Source organism: Triturus cristatus, chromosome 2_2 (assembly GCF_964204655.1).
Source record: "Triturus cristatus chromosome 2_2, aTriCri1.1, whole genome shotgun sequence".
Classification (NCBI taxonomy): Eukaryota; Metazoa; Chordata; class Amphibia; order Caudata; family Salamandridae; genus Triturus; species Triturus cristatus.
Window position 1 is genome coordinate 1,193,028,318 of NC_140582.1, and position 24,545 is coordinate 1,193,052,862.

General features: G+C 49.4%; 1 protein-coding gene across 3 annotated transcripts in view; it reads left to right on the forward strand.

Annotated features, from left to right (window-relative positions):
* Nucleotides 1-24,545, forward strand: part of LOC146863365 (zinc finger BED domain-containing protein 6-like) — a 223,956-nt gene that overhangs the window by 73,058 nt on the left and 126,353 nt on the right. The window contains exon 3 of one of the 3 annotated variants that reach the window (XM_085642795.1): nt 15,792-21,098. The exons of the other annotated variants lie outside the window; for them this stretch is intronic. Within the exon in view, the coding sequence (XP_085498921.1) occupies nt 16,699-18,471 (1,773 nt within the window). The 5' untranslated portion in view covers nt 15,792-16,698 and the 3' untranslated portion in view covers nt 18,472-21,098. Of the gene's footprint in view, nt 1-15,791; nt 21,099-24,545 lie in introns of those variants that run through there. 3 annotated transcript variants of the gene reach the window in all.

The following is a 24,545-nucleotide window of genomic DNA, read 5'->3' on the forward strand; positions in this document are numbered from 1 at the left end:
TTGCCTTTGCCTCCCCGCCCCCCACCCTTCCCCTTGCCCCCACCCCCCACAACCGGCCCCTGGTCCCCCCACCCCCCGCCCTCGCCCCCCGCGGACTCACTCCCCGAAAGATACAGGGAGAAATCATCCCCAACCTGCTCCTCCGCGTCCTCCGCCACGTCGCTGTCCTCACTGTAGTCCACCAGGAACGAGGCCCCCCTGCTGCCCCCAGCCCCCGCCCCCACCCTGGCCAGCCGCGCCTCCGCCGCCCCACCCTTGCCCTCAACAGCCCCCCCGCCCCCCCCCACAAGCACCTCCACGGACGAACCCAGCGCCGGGAGGCTCAGACGCCTATCCCCTGGCTTCCCCCCAGGCCCTGCCTTCTTACCCCCCCCTCGCGCGCCCACCGCGTGTCTCTTGGGAGGCGGTTCCTCCAGACAGGCCGCTACAGCCGCTGCCACCCCCGCGGACGCCGAACGCGTTGGCCTCGACATCCCCACCCACGCCTGCTCTAACACGCCCGGCCGCAGCAGATCCGCCCGCCCCGCGCGGCCTAACAGCTGAAGCGCAGCCCGAACCGCCGCATCGTCCGGCACCTGAGACCCCCCCGCCTCCATACCCGCTCACGCTCCGCCGCACAACCGCCTCTACCCACGCGGACCCGCGACCACGCCCCACACAGGCCGCCCACCGTCGCCAGACGAGGCCGCCGCCAACCGCTCCACTGACCACAACCGCTGCTCACCGGTAGCAATTCCCGCCGATACCAGGACCTCTCAGGACAAATTCGAAGCTCGCACCACAACCGACGATCCCGACACCAACGGTCCACTAACTACCCTCCCTGAGGCGCTGGGGAATGGAAGAGGAAGGACTTCCTCTTCCTGCCCCTTTTAACCCTACCTGCGACCCCACCCCTTATCCCACCCCTTCCTCCCCTGTCCTTCAATATGCGCGAACTCCCCGGGGGAAGACTAGACCGCTGGTCTTACTTCCCCCGGGGGCCTCCATTTCTGCGCACCATTTCTTTGAGGTAAAACAGCACCCCACATCCTCCGTCTCTTCATTATGCGCGCGTCTTCCTTTCACTGCGCGGCAGCGCTAATGACTCAGGCAGGCTGGTCAGTGATTAAGTGACAGGCAAATGATACCGTGTGCTACGTGTGAGTGTAATCGGTTTGAAGAAATGAAATTACAGACTTGCCTTTCCCATCATTCATTTCACAAACAATAGCAATGTGGCGCACAGCAGGTAGTGCGGTTAAAGCCAGCCTTGTAAAACACATTTCCTACAGCTATTTAAGTCCGCTGCCATGGATTTGATGGCTGAGCTAGAGTGCAGAGCCCAGAGGAATCAAAGAATGGCGCAGAGGAGAGGTCTGCTTTTATTCACCGTACCCCGGTAGTTCGATCTGGGCCCCACAGCCATCGATCGATAAACCGAGGACCACCCTCGCTTTCAGGTCTTCAATATTTCCCTTTTACTTTGCTTACAGCCCTACACAATGATACGATATATAGTATATTCCGTCAATAAACGTACGCCCTTTGCCTGCCTGCTGCCGCTTCCCGCTTTCAGAACCAATGATGCTGCCAAGGGCGTGATTCGCTGATCCGCGGGCCTTGGGTATTCTCCGTTTTAATATCGTAATACCTAACTCGGATAAATACACTTAAATCGACAACAGGGCAGAGGGCGTTTCGGGGACAGCTGTACAGGTGCTGATCATGGGCACACCGTGAGAAAAACGCGTTGACTGCTTTTAGTCAGGACTGTACATTTTAGAAATTGAATTCACAATGTCTGCGATTTAGAGCTGCAACTTCAACTGTGTCTGTGCGCTTGTGTGCCGATATTCCTACAGTGCAAGCCTGGCTGGGGAGCAATGCAGCGCTGTGGTTAGCAAAGAGGGGCTTCTAGGAACTGTGCCTGTGCGCGTGTGTGTGCGCGTGCTCCTACAGTGCAAGCCTGGCTGGGGAGCAACGCAGGGCTGTGCGCGTGCCGGTGTTCCCACAGTGCAAGCCTGGCTGGGGAGCAACGCAGGGCTGTGCGCGTGCCGGTGTTTCCACAGTGCAAGCCTGGCTGGGGAGCAACGCAGGGCTGTACTTAGCAAGAGGCGAGACTAGGAGCTGCGTCTGTGCACGTGTCCGCACAGAGCAAGCCTGGCTGGGGAGCAACGCAGGGCTCCAGTACTTAGCAAAGCGGGCTTCTAGGAACTGTGCGCGTGCCGTGTTCCCACAGTGCAAGCCTGGCTGGGGAGCAACGCAGGTCTCCAGTACTTAGCAAAGAGGGCTTCTAGGAACTGTGCGCGTGCCGTTCACAAACAATAGCAATGTGGCGCACAGCAGGTAGTGCGGTTAAAGCCAGCCTTGTAAAACACATTTCCTGCAGCTATTTAAGTCCGCTGCCATGGATTTGATGGCTGAGCTAGAGTGCAGAGCCCAGAGGAATCAAAGAATGGCGCGGGTGGGTGGCGGGAGTTGTCCTCCCCACGCGCATTAAAATAATTAATGTACACGTACAAGGAATGCCTTTGAAGAGGGTGGCTAGAGTCTTTACACACTGATCAGAGCGGGCGTTGGCATCGGGCAGAAAGGCAGCGTCCTTTTCGGATTCGGGGGCGTGTTTTGCTGTTGTCTCCTCCTTGAGACTTCTCGCAAAAAACACGCCCCCCGATCCGAAAAGGACGGGGCCTGTTTGGAATGACTGACCTCTTCTCCAGTGGCTGGCCAGTATTTACGAGGCCAGCCAATGGAGAACAGGGGAGAAGAGGGGCGGGTTAAAGCCCCTCTTCTCCAAGTCATAAAATCTCCGACTTCCGGTTCTGCCTTTCGGCAGACCGGTAGTCCTCGACCTAAAAAGTGTTACTTTTTTCAAACCCACTAGTGCCTTTTTTGAATCAGTAATATCTAAAAACTTCTGAACGAATATACACCTCGCCATCAAAAGCACACTTTCGGAATGAAGTTCAACATTCATGCACAGTTTGGCTTTTATCTATTCTGATACTTTTGTTGCAGCAGTGAGTAAAACATACCCATGGTTGAAGCTAAAATAGGAAGACACATCTTTTTGACCTGTCCCTTTAACTTCCTTTACTTTACTCCCATCCTACCTTTTCTGCATGAACTCAGATATACCTGCACTTGGCTTAATTTTCTGATGGCGTTAATTTACTAGTGGCAGCATTTTCTGATGATTGCCTATCAGTGTCAAAGTTGTAAGTGAGTGAATATTTCATGGCCATCTTTTAGGTTTGCCCGTCCTTGACGGATCAGCAAAAAAATTGACATACAAACTGAAAGCTAAACCTCATGAACATATGCAACATTTTGTGCAGATTCATCAAACAATGGTAATATTAGCAAATCCACACTTATTTCACCTCCCTCTAAATCTGTTCCCCTTGATAAGTGCGCATAAAGCGTTGCATACCAAACGTGAGCTAAACGTGCTGGCCCAGATGGACTAAGCCTCTGCACCAGTTCAAAGCAACGCAAAGTGGCTCTTAATACTTACCATTCAGTGCTCTAGGGGAAAAAAGTGGACTTTTCTGAATGTAAAAGCACCTTTTTGCTGTTTAATGTCACTTTGTGCCAGGTAGGGCATTTAGGGGACATTGCTTGTGCAGATAACAGCAATACTTATAGGTTTGATGTAAAGTCCTATCTACTAAAATAACCAGACTGGACGTTTTACAAATTTGCAACCACTGGAAGAAGTTACAAATGAGGGTATATATGTTTATCTCTCTAGAAAAACAACACATTGCATGTATACAATACACATCAAAAGCATAGGCACCTTTTGAGTCTGGGCAGAGGAATTTGTGATGAAAAGGCATGTTTCTAGTACAAATCATATGATAAAGTCATACTCGCAATTGCGTCACGCGTCAAGGCTGAACGTTGCAAAAAGGGAGCCTATTTGTGCGCAAGCGCATGAGATGACAACAGCAGCAAACCAGTCTTGTTAGATATAGCTCACACTGTTTCTCCCCTCCTTGCAACGTAGTGGAGTAAATATGGCTAGATTTTATTTAAGATCCATCAAACAGTGCAAATATATGAGAAAATCAAAAAATCTTGCCCCCCTCCCTGCCTCTTTAACTTTACCCCTAGTGGAGCCGCAGAAGACATGAAATGTTTGTTGTGGGAAATTGATTGCACTCATACTCATCAGGAGGATGAACAAATAAAGTCACCAAATTAACCTGTGCTTAACCCTCTGGTAGCCAGGCACAAAATCAGTCAGACTTACCCATGCGGTTGCTCGCGGGCGCGGCCATCTTGTTTTCACTTGTCTCGCGGTGCATGATCGTGAGAAGAAAGACGTGATCACGCGACGAATGATGTTACTGCGGGTGCGAACTGTCGCGAGACAGCGCAAATGGCTACCAACAATCCAACATCTCGTGGAGAACGCGACCGGATCAGGAAAACTTGTCGGCGAACGCGGGGATTCAGGTAAGGCGATCGCGCGCACGCAAGAATGTATTATTTTACAGCGCGAGCAAGCAAAAAATGTCAGGTAAAATGCGGATTGAGGAAATTTTGACATGTGGTGAAACTCCACCTACTCCACCTCTTGGCTTTTTATTGGTTTCTTCGCTTGTCTGCTTCCATTTCTTCGTTTTCACAGGCTAATGCGCTTTTTAGTTCATCCTCTTTCTATTCGGGAACGCATATGCAGCACCGCCTAACTACAGTAAACATGCTGCTAGTGGAATTAAGCCAGCTGTCAGGTCAAATGTGCTTAGAAACTTGGCTGAGGCCAAAGTATCTATTAGCTCATCTGCCCTGGGGATTGGATGGGCATCAGACCCCTGTAGTCTACACAAAACCTCTTTCTCTCTTGCCATCTGTGGTGTGAGGTTTAGGTACCAAGACTACTGGACTAGCCCAAGGGCTAACTGAGGGTTCAATCTGACATGGTCAGGTTGCCTGTAGACCTTATTCTTCACAGGTAGACTGTCCCCAATGTCCACTTCATAAGTGCACCAGGTGGTCTGACTTGGAGTCAGAGAAAACATATGTCTGAACTGGCTGAGAAGGTTTCTGCAGTCAGTTTGCTGCTGGGCAGTGAGGCTGCCTGCCAAGGCTACACCATCAACTGACCCATCATCAGGGTTCTGAGAAAGCAGGTCAGGGAGTGGGTCACCCTCTTCCTCCTGTGCTTCATCACTAGCCATGAGCAAGCCCATGTCTGCCCTGTCAACATATGGTTTAAGTCTGTTGACACGAAGTACCCTATGGGGACTCCTAGGGGTTCCAAGGTCTACCAAGTAGGTAACCTCCCCTTTCTGTTCAACAATTGTATGGGGACCACTGCATTTGTCTTGGAGGGCTGCTGGGGCCACATGCTCCAACACCCACACGTTCTGTCCTGGCTGGTAAACAGTCAGTACAGCCTTTTGGTCATGCCAGGCTTTTTGCAGTTCCTGGCTAGCCTCATGGTTTTTGTTTGCCTTTTTCATGTACTCAGCCATTCTGGAGCGGAGACCAAGTACATAGTCCACTATGTCTTACTTTGGGGGCTTGAGAGGTAACTCCCATCCTTCATTCACCAAACACAATGGACCCCTGACAGGGTGACAAAACAAATGTTCAAATGGGCTGTAACAAGCCCCTTTTGAGGCACCTCCCTGTATCCAAATAAAAGGCAGGGCAAGAGTAGGTCCCATTTTTGCTTCTCTGGGAATCATACCCCTAAGGTTTTGTTGAATCTCTCAACTAAACCATTGCATTTTGGGTGATAGGGTGTGGTGAACTTGTAGTTCACTCCACACTCCTTCCAAATAGCAGTCAAGTAACTAGACATGAAGTTTGCATCCCTGTCAGATACTACCTCCTTAGGAAAGCCTACTCCTAAGAATACACTCAAGAGAGCTCTTACCACCACAGGTGCTGTAGTGGTCCTTAGGGGAATTGCCTCTAGGTACCTGGTGGCATGATCCACCACCACCAGTATACATCTGTGCCCAGATGCTGTTTGGGGATCCAGGGGACCAACAATGTCAATTCCTACCCTTTCAAAGGGCACCCCCACCACAGGTAGTGGTATCAAGGGGGCCTTTGTAGTGCCCCCTGCTTTGCCACTAGCTTGGCAGGTTTCACAGGAGCGACAAAACTCCTTAGTGTCTTCAGACACGTGGGGCCAGTGAAAGTGAGGGACAATTATGTCCCAAGACTTGTTCTGGCCCAGGTGTCCTGCTAGGGGAATATCATGGGCTAGTGTCAATAGGAAGCCCCTAAACTTCAGAGGTATAACCAACCTCCTGGATGCACCAGTCTTGGGGTCTCTACTCTCTGAGTAAAGGAGTCCATCATCCCAATAAACTTTATGGGTGCCACTAGCATTCCCAGCCGCCTCATCAGCAGCTTGCTTCCTGAGGGGTTCAAGAGAAGGGCAAGTTTTCTGCTCCTGGCTCAGATCAGACCTGGAAGGGCCCTAGAATTCAACCTGGTCAGGTTCAAGCACCAGATCATCCCCCTGGGGAGACTGATCAGCATTCTGAGTCAGGTGGGAAGGCTCTGCCTTAACCCTACTGCTCCCCCTCTTGTGAGGCACCTGGTCCATTTTTCCAGAATCCAGGGCCTGTTCAGCTTTAGACATTTTGGCCTGTGACCTAGTCACAGCAAAGACATGAGCAGGGATCCCTAACATTTCTGCATGTGTCCTGAGCTCCACTTCAGCCCAAGCTGAAGTCTCTAGATCATTGCCAAGCAAGCACTGTGCTGGAAGGTCTGCACTTACCACAATCTTCTTAAGGCCGGTTACCCCTCCCCAGGAGAAGTTAACAACCGCCAGAGAATGGTCTGTTCTGACATTGCTAGCATTGGTCACTTGGTACATTTCACCAAGTATAATCTGCCCAGGATCCACAAGATCTGTTGTCACCATTGTGACACTTGCTCCTGTGTCCCTGATTGCCCAAGCCTCTACTCCATTTATCAAAAGCTGTTATCTGTATTTGCCCAGATTACTGGGACTCACACTGGGGGACATATCCATGCCCCCATCACAGACAAGCGCAGCCTGAGTTGGAACTCTGACTAGGCCAGAGTCTATCTCAGAACCCAGGTTCAACCCTACTACACCTGTATTCTGAACATTGCCACCACCTATTGTAGCTGTACTAAGGGGAACAGTTGCCTTAGGGCAATGGTGGCTGGAGTAGATTGTTTGGACTTGGTGCAGTCACTGGTCCAGTGAGTTTTCTGTTTATAGATTTTGCACCAAGGTTTCTTTTGGCCTTTTCCCTTGTCCCCACCCTTGTCAGAGTTCTTACAATCTTGCTTCTTTGGGTCACCACCTTTGTTCTATACCTTCTGCCTCACCCTGGTTCTGACCCATTTGTCTGCCTTCTTTCCCAATTCTTGGGGAGAGGTCAGATCAGAGTCTACCAGGTACTGGTGCAACAGCTGCTTTTGACAGTTATTAAGAATCTGCGCCCTCATTATCAGATTGTACAATCCTATGAAGTCACACACTTTACTGCCCAGTAACCAACCTTCCAGAGCCTTAGCAGCATAGTCAACAAAGTCACCCCAGTCTTGATTTTGTGCTTTTTGGGCATCCTCTTCTCTTACAGTGAGGAGCTTATCTCTACATTGTTCTGCAAAGCAGAGCCATAAGATCGCTGCCCACTGACCTTGAGGGACCTTCTGTACTTTACAGGTCCTCTCCAAGGCAGTTATCAATTTGTGGATGTCATCCCCACTCTGGTAGGGAGGGACAATCTTACTTAGGTTTCTATGGTCATAAGACCTCTCCCTATCTCTAGGGAAATTGCTGCCACCAAGGGACTTTAGTCCCTCCTTTTTACTAGCTCTGTAGAGCTCTAGGGCTTCTGCTGCTTTCTGAGGTTGAACTTGTCTTGCTCATACTTCAGCAGTCTCTCTCACCTCTCCTGTGAGGTTTCCCTCCCTCTGTGAGAAGACCCAGAGGTCCCTATAGAGGAGTTAGACTGGACAGATCCCCTTGAGAGAGATCTATCCCTTCTAGCTCTACTTTCAACTCTTCCTGGAGGAACAAAGAGGGGAGCATTATTGTCATCCTCCTCATCCTCATCCAGGGGAGCTGGGTTCACCAGATCCTTATCATTGTCATCAGTCTGGTCAGCATTAGAGGTAGGGTCAGGGGAATTTCCACTCCTAGGCCCGCCCTCAGCTGCTGCCCCACCCACTCTGCCTACCTCACCAGAACCACTAGGTCCTGGGAGATCATCCAGCTTGAGTATCTTTATGAGATGCTGGGTGGTTGGACTTTTGCCTGTCTTCAGCTTCCTAATGGAACATAAGGCCCTAAGCTGGGCAAAGGAGATATCCTCATATCTATAGGGAGGAAGCTCACTGGCTTCTGGCAGGGACCCACTGGTTCCTGGCTGATTAGACTACTAATGTGGTGTGGTGTATTGCACGACCTACTAGTGTGGCCTACTAAACTCTCTTGAGTTGTAGAAAGGGTTTGCTATCCCTTACCACACAACTCTAAGTTCAGTAGAACTTATTGTATACTAAACTTGATATTATATGTACCTAAGGTACCTTTAGTGGTTTTCAGTTGATCAATTCAATTGAGATTATCTGGTAAAACAATAGCAAGCTGGAATTCCACACGCTGAACACCAATGTGAGAAGTTGGCCTGATATATGCTGTCCACTAATTATAGTGGGCACCTTGTATCAGTCTAAACAACCCCCTTATGGTGAATAGGTTAAAGGCAACCTTTATTGAAAGTTATCCTAGTGGTAGCTATGGAGAGCGGCCTTCAGGCTAAGTCTTGAAGGAATGTAAAGCAGCTTGTTTTACCAGTCTATAATCTCTTGAATGATCAAATGAAAGGACAACCAACCCAGGTATGTATTTAAAAGATATGTTTTTAAGATAAAACACACCCCTCTAGTCTCTTTATGAGACTGGAGTTCGAAGTACTTAATTTACAAGTTAGCAATCAACAGTAATAGCACAAATACACGTTTGGGCCCTAGGGGCGTACCACACCATATACCAATAAAGTGGTATAAGAACCACGACTGACCTAGACACAAGGCCTAGAGTCTGCAGAATCGCTGGGACCCCAAGGAACCACCCAAGGTAGTGACATAGGGGACCCACTGGGGCCGTGTGCAGTGTATAAACACAACCGCGGGTTCCCGTTAGCTTCTATGGGCAATGTCGCGGTTGGAAATTTAAAGATTAGGGACACTTAGCATCGAGTTAGGACCAAACCCTTTTGGACTTTCTAGGGCTAGCACTAAGGGTGGGCATCAAATTCCGTTCCGCTCGCGGAATTGCGATATTTTGTCCTTTTCGCGTTCCGCGGAGAGTGCGAAAATGCCCAAATTTCCGCTATTTGCCGCGTTGCGAAGATTTTTTTCATGTTCGCGCTTTAAAAATGCATTCTCGGGCACGCAATCGCCTTACCGGGATCCATGCGTTCACCCACGAGTTTTCCAATCCGTTCGCGTGCTCCACGAGATGATGATAGCCTCTATCCCGTGAGAGTTCGCGATCGCGATCATGTCATTCTCCTCGCCATCAGACACCGCGAGAGTCTGCGATCGCGAACACATCATTTTCTACCGCGAGAGAGAGCGTGAGGTCGCAAACACGTCAATCTCCACCGCGACAAAGAGCATGAGATTGCGAACACGTCATTTTGGACGCGCCATCGATATCCGGCGGAAGTGTGGTGAAGGTCGCGATAAAACCTTCTCTAAATAATGATTTGGATGGAAAAACTCCTCTGATTGACATTTGGCTGTCCTTTTTTGTGCAAGGAGTCCTTTTAAAAAAAAAAACTTTTGAGGGGGAGAGGGAGGAAGTGCCACAGAGTCTCCAACTTCCTGTTCCCGTCCATCTGGCTCCTCTCAGTGCTTTGTCCATCTCCTGTTCATTCTGCCTTTGAATTTCAGCTGGAAGGATCACTCTTTGTGTCTGCTGTATCATTATCATTGGATTTGAGCACTTTTGAATTTGATATTTTACAAGTAAGTTGGTGTTGTGTCTGTTTGATTGGGGGCATTTCAGTTGCTGCAACTACAATTTTGGTACTCATCATTCTTTTTTTTAAATTGTTGGGGGTAGCCAGTAGGCCCAGAGCTAGTCATGTGTGGGTGCATCATGAAGCAACTGTTCCTTTGGTGTGTGTTGAATGTATCTGAAAGAAACACGTTAGTTAGATTCCTCACCTTAGAATATCCCCAGGCGTCAGGCTGGATCCGGAAAGATTTTCGTAGCAATACCCCTTGCGCAACGCTAGGCGTTTTCTGCGGCTCCGCGTCGTGCATCAGAATGACATCGTCGGAGTACTTAGACGCTGACCTCGCGCGCTGACGTCAGTTCTTCTTTTTTCCGTGCCAGACAGCGCCGATCCGGGAAGAGCTTACCCCTTAGTCACTTTTTGACTCTTTTTGGTCTTCTGTCGACTCGACTCTGGTGCCGGTAGGATGCCTGGGACTCCTGTCATCGACTGATGTCGGTGACGGACCACCATCGCCGGTGCCTTTACTGCCTGGGGGCCGACCACGACGCGGAGTCGTGACTCGGTTGTCAGGCCTTGACCTCGAAAGCTAGGCGGGAGCGGTCCCGTAAGCTTCTCGAGCTTCGGCACTCGGCTCCGCGCCGTTCACGGTCCCGGTCCAGGAGGAGGTCCATGGACCGGTCGCGGAGCCGCAGTCACCATCGTCGCTCATCGGGCTCGAAGTCTTCGGTAAGTCGAAGTGATCAAAGAAGTCCAAGAGGCGACACTGCTCTTCGGACTTCCCTCGCCGGTCGCGCGACTCGGCCGAGGGTCAGGGTGGTCCCACCCCGCGGCTCAGTCGGAGCGGCAGGAGACGCATCCGTCTCCATACCCGCCGGTCCCTGGGACTGACGCGACTCGGGCGGAGGTCAGTGCTTTCCTCTCGGCCATGAGGGGCCTGGCTCCGCCGTCAATGCCTGCCGGCGCGCCTTCGGGCCCCGCGGGCTCGACAGGGCGACCTCGCGTGCTGGCGGCTCCGGCCCCGGCGCCGTTGACGACTTCGGTCCTGACGCCGCAGGTCCCCGAGGGATCCAGGCCTGGATCTCTGCCGGCGCCGGTCGACCTCACGACGCCTCCTCCGCCGGCGCAGACACCGGTTCCGCCTCCGGCGCCGTCCCCAGACGACGCCGTTCCCCGGTTTAGCCCCGACTGTGGCCTCGGAGGAAGGTGCAGCTTTCTCAGTGGTGCTGCGCAAGGCGGGCAAAGCCCTTGGGGACTACTCCCTCCCCTTCGAGACGAACCCTCCAGCCATGCCACCGCAGTGCCACCGTATGTCGGGGGATCACTTGAATCTTCTGTGGGAGGAAGTTACGGCCCTCTTGGCCAAAGAGGCCGTCGAGCGCGTTCCTGGTCCAGAAGTAGGTCGTGGTTGCTATTCCCACTAATTTCTGGTTCCCAAGAAGGGCAAAGGGGGCCTACGCCCTATCTTGGACCTCAGGAGCGTCAACGCCTTCCTCCGGAAGGAACGGTTCAAGATGCTCACTTTAGCTCAGGTTCTGGCTGCCCTCGACCCTGGAGACTGGATGGTAGCGTTGGACTTGCAGGACGCCTAGTTTCACATCCCCGTTCTGCCGGCCCACCGGCGTTACCTGCGGTTCACGGTGGGTCAGGAGCACTTTCAGTTCACCGTGCTCCCCTTCGGCCTCACCAGTGCCCCTCGGGTGTTCATGAAAGTGATGGCGGTGGTTGCAGTTTACCTGCGCAGATCAGGGGTTCTAGTCTTCCCCTATCTCGACGACTGGCTGTTGAAGGCGGGCTCGCCCCTGCAAGTCGTCTCCCACCTCCAGACTACGGCCGACCTCCTGCATTCGCTGGGGTTCTCCATCAATGTGCCGAAGTCGCACCTGAGTCCCTCCCAGAAGCTCCTCTTTATCGGAGCGGTTCTAGATTCGGCGCAGTTCCGGGCCTATCCTCCGAAACAGCGGGTCCGGGATATTCAGGCTCTGATTCCCATCTTTCGACATCTATCCTGGGTTTCGGTCAGGTCGGTGCTGCGGCTTCTGGGGCTGATGGCCTCCTGCATCCTGTTGGTGCATTACGCCAGGTGGCGAATGCGGGCTCTGCAGTGGGACCTGAAGTTTCAGTGGGCCCAGCATCGAGGCAACCTGTCCGACCATGTCTTGATCTCGGAGGGCACTGCGAAACAGTTGCAGTGGTGGCTCATGGACCCCGATTGGGTCAGCGGCAGATGCCTCTCCCTACCCCAACCGGAGCATGTAGTAGCGACGGATGTGTCCCTCCTGGGATGGGGGGGCTATATGGGAGAGGCGGAGATCAGAGGCCTCTGGTCTCCGGCGGAGACTTAACTCCATATCAACCTTTTGGAGCTGAGAGCGATCCGGCTTGCACTGAAAGCCTTCCTTCCCTCTGTCCGGGGAAGTGTCATGCAGGTGTTCACGGACAACACCACCGCCATGTGGTATTGCAACAAACAAGGCGGGGTGGGGTCGTGGACCCTTTATCAGGAGGCTCTGCGCCTCTGTACATGGCTGGAACACCAGGGCATCATCCTGGTGGTTCAACATCTGGCGGGCTCCCTGAATGCCAGAGCAGACGAACTCAGCCGCCGGTGCATGATGGATCACGAATGGCGTCTGAACTCGGACGTGGCGCAAGGTCTCTTTCTTCAGTGGGGAGAGCCTTGGTTAGATCTATTCGCCACCGAAGAGAACGCACAATGTCAGCAGTTCTGCGCGTTGGAATTTCCAAGGCGGCACTCGCTCGGAGATGCTTTTCGTCGCGAGTGGAGTTGCGGTCTGTTGTACGCCTTTCCGCCTATACCACTTCTGCCCAGAGTGCTGAAGAAGCTCAGGCGTGACCGGGCCCAAGTCATCTTAGTGGCTCCGGATTGGGCACGAAGGTACTGGTATCCCGAGCTACTCAGTATGTCAATCGATCCTCCGTTACGACTGCCTCTTCAGGAGGACCTTCTGTCGCAGCAGCAGAGGATGGTCCTCCACCCGAACCTGTCCATTCTCCACCTCCATGCGTGGAGATTCAGCGGCGACAGTTGATGCCATTTGACTTGCCTCCTGAAGTCTGTGATGTCATTCTGGCAGCCAGGCGTCCCTCCACAAAGACGGTATACGCCTGCAGGTGGAACAAATTTGTGGCATGGTGCACAGCAAAGGCTGTGGATCCCCTTTCCGCCCCTTCTTCTGAGGTTCTCCTCTTTCTTCTTTCTTTGGCCCAGCAGGGTTCTGCTCTGGGCACCTTGAAGGGTTATCTTTCTGCAATCTCTGCTTTCTTACGGCTTTCAGATCACACTTCTCTTTTCAAATCCCCTGTTGTTTCGTGTTTTCTTAAAGGCATTACTCACATGTTCCCTCCTGTCCCCTTCGTAATGCCTCAGTGGGATTTGAATCTTGTCTTGACTTTTCTGATGTCCGCTCCCTTTGAGCCTCTTCACAATTGTCCCCTTCGTCTTCTGACTCTTAAGACTGCTTTCCTGGTAGCTATCACCTCAGCTAGACGGGTGAGTGAGCTCCAGGCTCTGTCATCTAAGCCTCCTTTTCTTTCTGTTCATCCGGACAAGGTTGTCCTCCGGACTCGTCCTTCCTTTCTTCCGAAAGTGGTGACCCCCTTTCACATCGGGCAATCTGTCACATTGCCCACCTTCTTTCTGCCTCCGCATCCTTCGAAAGAGGAAGAGATGCTCCACCGTCTGGACCCCAAACGTGTGCTGTCCTTTTATTTGGACTGCACCAAACAGTTCCGGGTGGACGACCAACTTTTTGTTGGATACGTAGGTGTTAAGAAGGGGAGGGCTGTACACAAGCGGACCTTCTCACGGTGGGTTGTTACTCCTTGGTGAAAAAGGACCCTCCTGTTGGGCTGAGAGCCCATTCCACCCGGGCCACAGCGGCGACTACTGCCCTGGGACGGGGAGTTCCCTTGCAGGACATCTGTCAGGCGGCGACGTGGGCCTCACTGCACACGTTTGCCAAGCACTATTGCCTGGACAGCCAAGTCCGGAGAGATGGCTTCTTTGGCCGTTCTGTTCTCCAGGACTTTCTGGTGTGATCTTGGTTCGCAGACCCACCTCCGGGGTTGGTATTGCTGGGGTATCTATTCTAAGGTGAGGAATCTAACTAACGTGTTTCTTTCAGATGAACAAGTTACTTACCTTCGGTAACAATGTATCTGTAAGAAACATTAGTTAGTTAGATTCCTCACCGACCCACCCATCCTCCCCGTTCTGCGAACCGACATCTAGGGTTAAGGCCATCCTGTTCAGGGTCCTAGACTTTTTGGCACCAGTGTCGGTCTCTTGCATGGCTCTGCGTTCCTGGCGCGGAAAGCTATGTACAAGAACTGACGTCAGCGCGCGAGGGCGGCGTCTAAGTACTCCGACGACGTCATTCCGGCGCACGACGCCAACGACGGACGCGGAGCCGCAGACGACGCCTAGCGACACGCAAGGGGTATTGCTACAAAAATCTTTCCGGATCCAGCCTGACTCCTGGGGATATTCTAAGGTGAGGAATCTAACTAACTAATGTTTCTTACAGATACATCGTTACCGAAGGTAAGTAACTTGTTCTTTTCAAACATCATTTAGGGCATGGATGGCATTGGATTGAGTTGGAAAATGTGTTTTTTGGGGGGTATTTCTGTTTTGGGGGGTGTGTTAAAGAAATGCCTTTGTTGTGTGTGCCTGGTGTGTTGGTGTGCACCCTGCAGACCTTGTTTTGCCCTGTGGATTTTTGTTTTAGCATTTTATTGCATTAAAAAGGCACAGCAGTGTGGTTTAGCATGCATCTTTTGCCTGGCTTCTTTATAGGCCTTTTGGCAGTTCATTGTTTCCCAGGCCTCCAGCTTGCTGCTTGTGATTTGCGAGTGTCCATGTGGCTGTGGGCCTTTTCTGGTGGGAGTTAGTGTGCTGCTTTTGCCATATATAGGCCTGCATGGTATTCCTTTGTGGCCTAGGCTTCTTGTTGTGGGCCTGGCCATGAGGCTGGCGGCCATTTTGAAGGCAGGCAGTGTGTTTTTTGCAACAGGCCTGCATTGTCTGTCTTCTGTTTCTTGTAGTTGGGTGGGCCTGGCCATGTGGCTGGCGGCCATTTTGAGGCCTAGGCCTGCAAGCTTGTGTGGCCTTGTCTGCCCACGGGCCTGCCTTCATCCAGTGGGCTCAGAGCAGGTAGCCACAAGTGCATTAAACAAGTGTTTATCTGTGTGTTCTTTTGAATTTGAACATCATTTAGGGCATGGATGGCATTGGATTGAGTTGGAAAATGTTTTTGGGGGTGTGTTAAAGAAATGCCTTTGTTGTGTGTGCCTAGGGTGTTGGTGTGCACCCTGCAGACCTTTTTTTGCCCTGTAGATTTTCGTTTTGCATTTTATTGCATTAAAAAGGCACATCAGTGTGGTTTAGCATGCATCTTTTGCCTGGCTTCTTTATAGGCCTTTTGGCAGTTCATTGTTTCCCAGGCCTCCTGCTTGTTGCTTGTGAGTGTCCATGTGGCTGGTGGCCTTTTCTGGTGGGAGTTAGTATGGGCCTGCATGGTTTTCCTATTGGCTTACTGCTTCCATCCATCCCCTTTGCCAGAAGTAGCTCCTTTCCATTACATTTGTATTTCTGTGGTTGTTCTTATTCTTTCCTATACTTCCTGAGTGTGTAGTGTGTGTATACTGTAAGTAGTATACCATAGCCCTTGTTGCCAAAGTCTCACAAGTGGCTACAGTACATCTTCTATTTTTTTGTTTGTACTAGAGTAGTAATTGAACCACAACAACAAATGCAACATTTAACTGATGTTCTTCTCCTGGCTTATTTGCTTTTAGGTGCACATAAAGACAGAGGAAGAGGTAACTATCAACATAATCCATTGTACTGCCAGACAGAAGTCCTGCTGCGCACCACATCACGTCCAACTGTGACCACAGACATCTCTGCAACTTGTGCACCTGCCTCCTGTCTGACCTCTTAAGAAAATGGGCCCAAAGAAAGGTACCAGGTCCTCCAGTACCAAGAAATTTGCAGGTGAGAAGAAGGAACAGAAAAAGCAAGAGACACTAACCACGACTGGTGTGCCGGCAAATGTGTTTTTTGGGACCAAAAAACACACACCTGCAGCAGCGTTGTCCAGCGGGAACCAAGCTGGGAGCAGCACATCCACACCAGCGGGCCAACCCCACCAACCTAGGTCCAAGCCAATGAGTGTCGCAGAGGTAGCCAGTCTACTAACGAGCAGCGATGCTGAAATGTTAGTATCGCAAAGTAGTACACAATCAACACAGGCGGAAACTCAGCAGATAAGTCTGCAGCAGCAGGCGCAGCCACAAGAACAGCAGCAGCAGGCGCAGCCTCAACAACTGCAGCAGCCGCAAGAACAGCCACAACAATAGCCCACAATAGTAGTTGTCCCTCCTGAAGTAGGGGCATTTCAGGAAATCGAGCTTCCTGCAGTCAAAGAGGGGCAAGCCACTGTTTCAGAAGATCCATTGTCTTCCAGACCCCAGCAAGGAAAAGGAGGGTTATTCCATCATCTTCTTCTTCAAGCCCCGCTTCTGATGATCTTGATGCCACTTGGAAGCCACCAGCTCAGTCTGAGAGTGATGCACGCCACAAGACAAGGCTAGTGAAAAGGAAGGTTACAGAAAGCCTTAGAGTTATGGAGGTAGATGACAAGAGGGGGATGATGATGATGACGATCCAATCATCACGGACATCACTCCCGGCCCAAAGGACATGGAGACCAACATTATTACCCTATCCAAAATGGCTGCAAGGGATGTAGCACAAATACCACCTACACAGGTAACACCACCACGACCTCCAGCTTCCATATTTTCATTTGCAAAGGAAAGGCAGGTACCTACATCCAGCTCAACCACCACCTCAGTAGGTAGTGGTAGAAGTCGCAGTGTAGCTGCTCAGAGTCACATTCCAAGCCCACCCTCCAGTTCATCTGGTATTGAAAGTGGCACATCCCGCAGCACCAGAAAGTTCTCCTCCTCAGTTTGGTACTTCTTTTCGGTTAGCAGTAAGGAGGAGAACATTGCTATATGCTCAATTTGTAGACATGCTGTTAGGTGGGGTAAGCTTGGTACACCTATCGTGTGGGAGGCTCACCTACTTGGCTTAGAACAAAGTAAAACTAAACCCATTGTTGTTGGGCATGAAGAATCAGGGGACGATATTATCGTGGTGGAAGGTGAACAAGAGGGAGACATGTATAGCCCTTTCCCCAGTAGTGTAGTAGTACCCCCAACATCCTCCTCAGCAACATCTCAGTGGCACTGCAGTAAGAGTCCTAGTCAGGCTGAGACACCAAGGCGACCAAGTAGTAATGCAATGATTATGAAACAAAGTGCGTCGTTGAGCCTAACTGGGTTAAAGAAAACTGCACCACAAAGAAAAATAATCCAGACTACCCCTGACAGCATGCTTAGGTTGGAGGGGCAGTACCAACGCAACCACCCAACGGCACGGTTGTACAATGCGAAGCTGGCTGAAATGTTATCTCTGGACCTTCTCCCTTTTTCATTTGTGGAAGGGGTGGGCTTCCTTGAATTTATGTCAACGATCTGCCCTAAATGGAAGGTTCCCAGCCCATCCTATTTCGCAAGAGTTGCTGTCCCAGCACTACATCATGATGTGCTGGAATTGGTTGGACAAGCTTTGCAGCAGAGTGCTGTTCACAATATCCACCTAACAACAGACGTGTGGACCAGTTGCCAAGCCGCTGATTACATGTGCATCACTGCACACTGGGTCTCATTTGTGGGGTTTAGAGATAAGGTATCTGAAGTAGGTGCTGTTGACACAGCTGAGATTTTTAAAGCTACTCGGAAACATGCAACTGTGTCCATGTTCGCCATGGAGAAATCTCATACTGCTGTAAACATATTGGAAGAGTTTCAAAGCAAGGTTTTTGAACGGCTGCACCCAAGAGGGCTTAAGATTGGTTTTGTTTCCACAGATAATGGCAGTAATGTACTTAAGGCCATGGAGCTTGGTTCCTATTACAGGGTTCTGTGTTTGGCGCACTGCATTAACATTATTGTTCAAGACTTTCTGAAAAAAGAAGCCATAGTCAGCAACTTACTGACCACCTGCATAAGAATATGCACCCATTTCAGCCATTCTTTTAAAGCTCGGAAGCAGCTGAGGATCATTCAACGTGACTATAGAATGCCAGTCAAAGCACTCGTCCAGGAGGTGGCAACACGTTGGAACTCAACTTATTACATGCTTGACTGTCTGTTTGAGCAGTACAGGCCAATCAGTGAATATGTCATGCGAAGAGGGAGTGCTACTGTGAAAGGCATGAGCCTTCAGATGGATCAATGGTGCCTAGTTAAATGCCTGACTGAAATGTTTCTTCCTTTCGAGGTCTTCACACGTGAAGTCAGCAAGGAGGACTGTACTATGGGGCAAGCTATCCCATTGTTGCAAATGCTGGAGCATCAGCTGAAGGAGGTGTCTGAAGCATACAAACATGTAGAGGAAAAAAAATAAGCATATGAGTTTGTGGAGAGCTTAGCCCGTCGCTTAGCTGACAATACAAGGGTGCAAAATAAGATTTTGTCACAAAAACATTACATTTGTGCCACAATTCTGGATCCACGGACAAAATGGGCACTGAAGACAGTAATTCCTTTTTCAGAAATGGATTTTGCCTGGTACAAAATTTGGATAGCTGAGTCAGCGAGTAAGTTGGAAAATGAACGGCTGCTAATTAAAAGCCCGCTAGATAAACCCACAACAAGTACTGCAGCAGGGCATCCGGCGTCAAGTTCAACTCCGGAGCCTGAGGGCAGTGCGTTTGGCTCAGAACACTCACCAACACTATCTACAACAGCAAGAAATGGATCTTCAGGCCCAGTAAAATCGTTACAGGATTGGTATTTACAGCAAGGCATTGGTAAGTCCAGTGCTGATGCAACAAGAAAACAGCCAGAAAAATGTTTTGCACCCCTGAACATTGAGCGGATGGTCCAGGCCTATCTGGACGACCCAACAGAGGTATACATTGATCAAAACCCATTGAGGTATTGGTATGGGAAAAGGGCCCAATGGCCAGTGCTCAGCAGGCTGGCGATAAACTATCTGGCGTGCCCTGTCGCAAGTGTCTCTTCAGAACGTGTTTTCAGTGCTGCTGGTTCCATTGTAACAGTGAAAAGGACCAGTCTCTCGCCCAAAAACGTGAAGAGGTTAACAATGATCAAAATGAATCAGCACTTTATACCACCGAATTACACAATACATGATTCAAGGGAGGAAGATGAGGACAGCGGCTCAGGTGACGGAACTGGTGTGTTAGATGATGATTACCTACTTCTGGTTGAACCCCAAGAGTTTGAGGACGAGCTATACGTCCCTGACAATTAGGCTTGCACTTCCAGTTCTTACTGTCTTCCTCCCTTATTTTCTTTTATTGGTGTATCTGTCTTTCTGGTTAGAAACTTTGAATCACAACAAATCGATCACCACCATCTTCTAATTGTTTTATTGCCATATACAAGTTTTGGCTGGCTGCATATCACAGTACACTCCTCCGAATCCTGCTCCTCCATCCTCCTGAATCTCCCTAAATCCATTGCCCTCAAGAAGTCAGATGATGATTGGATGATGCAAAATAGAAGAAAAAAGAAAAAATATTTCCTAGTCCCTCCAAAATAAGTGGAACATGATTGATGATGACTACTATGGCTATCCTCCTTTGTGATCCGAGAGAGACTGCCCATTAACTGAAGATGAGAAGAAACAGGTACTGAATGATGCCATGCATTGGACGCTGACTGAGTGATTTTGTTGCTGTTTGTTGTGCATGAAGTTACTTCATTGTGTACTTTATGTAATAATCTACACACTAAAAGTAACTCAAGTCCCTTTTCCCTTCTTGTATTTTTAATAACAAATTTGTACTTCTACTGCAGGCCGATACATTTAATTTTGAATATAGGAAGGGGACTCACTCGGTACACGCATACTGAGTTGAACAACACCATCATGATGACCACAGTGACATAGTATCTTCACAGTCACTCAGTACACGGATCGGAGATGATTGATGGAATAAGTCAGGCCGTTTCATGAGTGGCATAAAAGGTAAACAAGTAAACAACAACCACAGCAGACCTAAATGTCTGTGTAGCGGTGGTGTCAAGTGTAGCGGTGGTATGACTGCGGTAAATTGTAAAATGCTATGTTGCTGGATATGTGCTTTGTCCAACTCTTTCAAAAAATGTACGCTAAATGGAGGATGTGCAAAGGGTGCCGTCACCATGGGCCTGCTCTGTCCTGTTGGTGTTGTAGGTGAATGCTGGAAACAGACTAGGGGCCGATTCCAATCCTGGAAAAAGGCTGTACGAATCGTTGTACGGAGCGTTTTCTCCGTACGACTCGTACCCGGTAAACTTTCCTTACAACCCAGGTAGTACGATTCGTACAGAAAGCCTCTTTCCGTATGAATCGTACAAAAGACCGTACGGGTAAAAAAAAAACCACAAACGGGATCCGGTACAGCCTGTACGCGACGTCCGGACGTATTTAAGCAGCGATTTACGGCCCAGCAAGTACGATTCGTCCCTGCGGCACTCCGTACGGCTCTTTTCTTACGGGAGCCAAAAACAGCCGTAAAAGCAGAGCCCAACAAACGGTGCCCCGGTATGTGACGTACATGCCATGAACCCCCATGCGTTGTGTATATACGGTGCGTACCCCAACATCGCGTATATACGCACCTTACAACAACAGCGCGTATGTACGGTGCGTACATACGCGATGTTGGGGTAACACCGTACATACGCGCTGTTGTTGTAAGGTGCGTTCACATGCATGGCGGGGCCTGTACGACTCGTACCCCTGTACGACTCGCACCCCGGGAACAACTTTTCCCGGGATACGAGTCGTACAAAGTTCGCTTCGTAGCGGGTAAAGTCATTCCCCGTGTACGGGACGTTTTCCATACGAATCGTAAATCGGAAAGCCGGTCCGGATTGTACTTGTACGTTCGGACTGTATTTTTACGATTTATACGGAAAAGTGTCCGGGTCTGTCTCGTAAAACGTTTCCCGATCCGATTCGTACGGATCGGGCCGATCCGTATGTATTTTTCCCGTACGAATCGTACTTCACGGGTCGGACGGGACTTGTACGATTCGTAAGGAAAAAATTACGGATACTCGTCGTACGAAAAAAATAATACAGGATCGTAATCGACCCCTAGAGTAGAGATGATGCATCAATGCCGCCTCGGAAAGTGTTCTTGTTGCACTACACCATTAACTCGTCCATTTTTTTCAACTTGGTTTCAATCTCAATATCCCTTTTGTTTTTTCATCTACAATTACAGGCCGGGCCTTACCCTGTGCTCTACTTGGGAAAACAATGCACACTTGCCTTACCAATGAATCTACATCTGCCAGGCAGGCAGTGGCGTCACCCAATATTGATGGACGGAGCATCCATGGAAGGAAGGACCAAGAGGAATGCCGAGATTCAACTCACCATTTGACCAGGATAACACAGTAACAGTATCAACTTTCATCATCTTTTAAATAATATCATTCATTTTTTTGTCTACAATCATTACAACAGTGTCTTCTTGTTGTTATTACTATTATTATCATTAGGTTTGCTCTCTGTCTATAATTCATCGCTAGAGATATTTTAAAATTTTCTTTGCTATCTGTAAAGGTAAGCCCGGCAACACTGAACTCAAACTGTATGTAATCCAGGTCTCTCCTTATCATCAATCATCATGCATGCATTTCCTTTTTCTCCCATAACATAGTGATATGGATATGGTAGTCTACAAAGATTCTGTCGTTTGATGTTTGTCCATGCGTACTGTTTTTCTTTCTCAAACCTTTCCCCAAACCCCCCTTCCCAACCATTTAACAAACCCTAACCCTCTTCCCCCGGGCTGTGTGACTTATTGAGGTATGATTACATTAAATGTACACCAATAATTTATCACACGCTTGCTAGGGCGGATGTGGCAAAAGCAACAGTACTTCAATTTCAAGGCATGGCGGGGATCTTCTTCTGCTTGCCCACCCATGAACAGTATATTTGTGAGGTAATGTTTTTACACAAGGAACCGGCTAATACATCAGCATTAATTCCAGGCACTGATTGGATTAATGGATTTCATTTGTTGTCATCCTCCTACACAGCACTAACAGTTACGCTTGTGTCCAGTGTACTGTAGGCCTAGTCAAGTGACTCGACACAACTAGAGTTTATAACTCTGTGTACTACTAGGCTATCCCCACCCCCATTATGTTTTGTTGTATTTTTGCATATTATTGTTTGGCAGTAAGTTCTGTACTGTCCTTCATTCTACTACTCCTCAAAGAGTCTCTCTCAGGCTACTGACTAGCTCATTTTCTTTTTTTGCAAATGCTGCTGCCAGTGTCTACTACTACTACTGCTACCACCACCACAACCATGGCATGTTAGGAAAGAAAACCATCATCACCATGCAGCCATCACTGTGCCTAAGTTAAACATCAAGCAAAGGTAAGAGAAGTTTGGGGGAGGCATAATTAATTATGGACATGTTTTCATTAATTCAATTTCACACACCCCTTTGAGTCCAGTTGCAGAGTGCCTAGGGTAGAAGAGACTGACAGTACTAGTAGGACAAGTCACTCGGTGAGGGGTGCCGCATCTATCTGTTTCTGTCTTACAAAGCCATCCAATTATTAAAAACAAACACTGGCTGTAGGTGGCCCTGCACCAGCAAGGAAAGAAGGATACAGTGTGATGTAAAACAGTAACCCCAGCCAGAAAACATTAACAACATTGTATGTAAACTTAAGTAGAAATATATTATTTAATACCCTAACAAAAATAAACTATGTAAAAAAATCCCACACCTGACCCACCCCTCTTCCTAACCCCAACCAATGTCCGTAAAGAAAATGTCCAATTGTCCAAAAGAGAAAACCCAATGCCTGATTCCCACCCACCCCAAGAATAATTAAAAAAGGGGCAATCATAACAAGGTCTAAGTTCGGCATTTTTTTTTCAGGAGGACACAAACTTGCTCCTCCAGGCGGGAAACACGGCGCATCAATGCGTGGCAGTTGCATCCACGGGGGGCAGCACTGATGGAGGGGCGGCAGCGGGCGGCTGCCAGACGGTGGCGCCGTACCACTGGAAGGCGGTGGCTGGGGCCCGGGGCATTGGAGGAGGCTGCAGCTGCTGCCGCCTCCTCCTCCTCCTCTTCCAGGACTACCAGCTGACGATATTCGGTCTGTATGGCCTCCATTTTCCGGTGTCGGGCCTTCGCTGCCAACAGGTTTCCCCTTGGAAGGAGTAGCTATATATGAAGAAGAAAAAACAAGACTATTGTAAAATATACTCTTAGCAAAGCAGTAAGTCAAATAGTGTCACGGTAGCACTAGTAAGCACAGTACATAACATTTGTGGAATGTATCTATCCTCCCACTTTCTTGGACTTTAACATTTGTGGGAGTTTTTCAGGCATTCAACCAACCATGCATCTGATTCCTATCAGCCACCTATGCATGCAGCATGCATCCCACAAATCCTTCTCTGCCAGTCATAAATCTTAAATCTCGCCCATCCTTCTTCCTTCCTTTTCGTTCAACCCATCCATCAAGGTAATCTGATCTGACTTTTAGTCTTCTCCATAAAACTTTCACAGCTGAGTTGAAATCAGATAGAAGAGGCCATTGGTTACTCAACACTCCCGCCACTAATGCTTTTACTAATGCTAAGTAAAGGGTGTCTTCAACCGTTCACAACAACTTCTTACTTAGTAAGTCAACTGTACAGTGTTATACAGTACACCCTTGCAGTGAGTGTAATGTCAATAAGTAAGGATTAGGAATCTAACTTACCACCGCCCGCCACTGCTGCTGGCTCACCCTCTGCAGCTCCTCCTGCAACTGCCGCCTCCTCCTCTCCTCTGTCAGCAGCCGCGTCGCCTTCGCTGCTGGCCCGGGCACTGGTGGTTGGTAGCGCGCCTTGAAAAAACATTACACATTGCTTAGGTGTCATATCCACCTCCCTCTATTTTTCACTAGAAAGATTGACAAATGAGTTAATAGTAATACATACATATACAACATACATCACTCGTACAAATCAGGTAGTAGTAGAGTAGACACTAGTAGTTATATGGTCCCTAGGGTAATTCTAGTCTTTGCTTAGTTAGCCCGAGCCATGCTACCATTTTACCTTTGTGTCTTTTATGTTAGCACACGCGTTGTAACCTCGCAGCTTGTTGTATAAAGAGTGACGCCTTTGAGCCCACATGAGCTCATACTGCTACTGTCTAAGAGCTGCGTACAAGGTCAAACAAAACAAGCCACTTTGTTATGGAGTTCTGGTGTTAGTCCATATTGCTTATCCAAAATGCTACACTTTTTGCCACGGCTGAGAAATGCTTGCAATATACTAACGCGCACCATTTTTCTCCTAACAGACGGAAGATTCCCTTCTACGAACCAGAGCTTTGCAGAGCTTATGATGTAACCAGTACTAGCTTCTTCTAAGGTGAGGGGTCCACAGAATTCGCTCAGAGACCTTCATTCATAATTTTATATAAACTA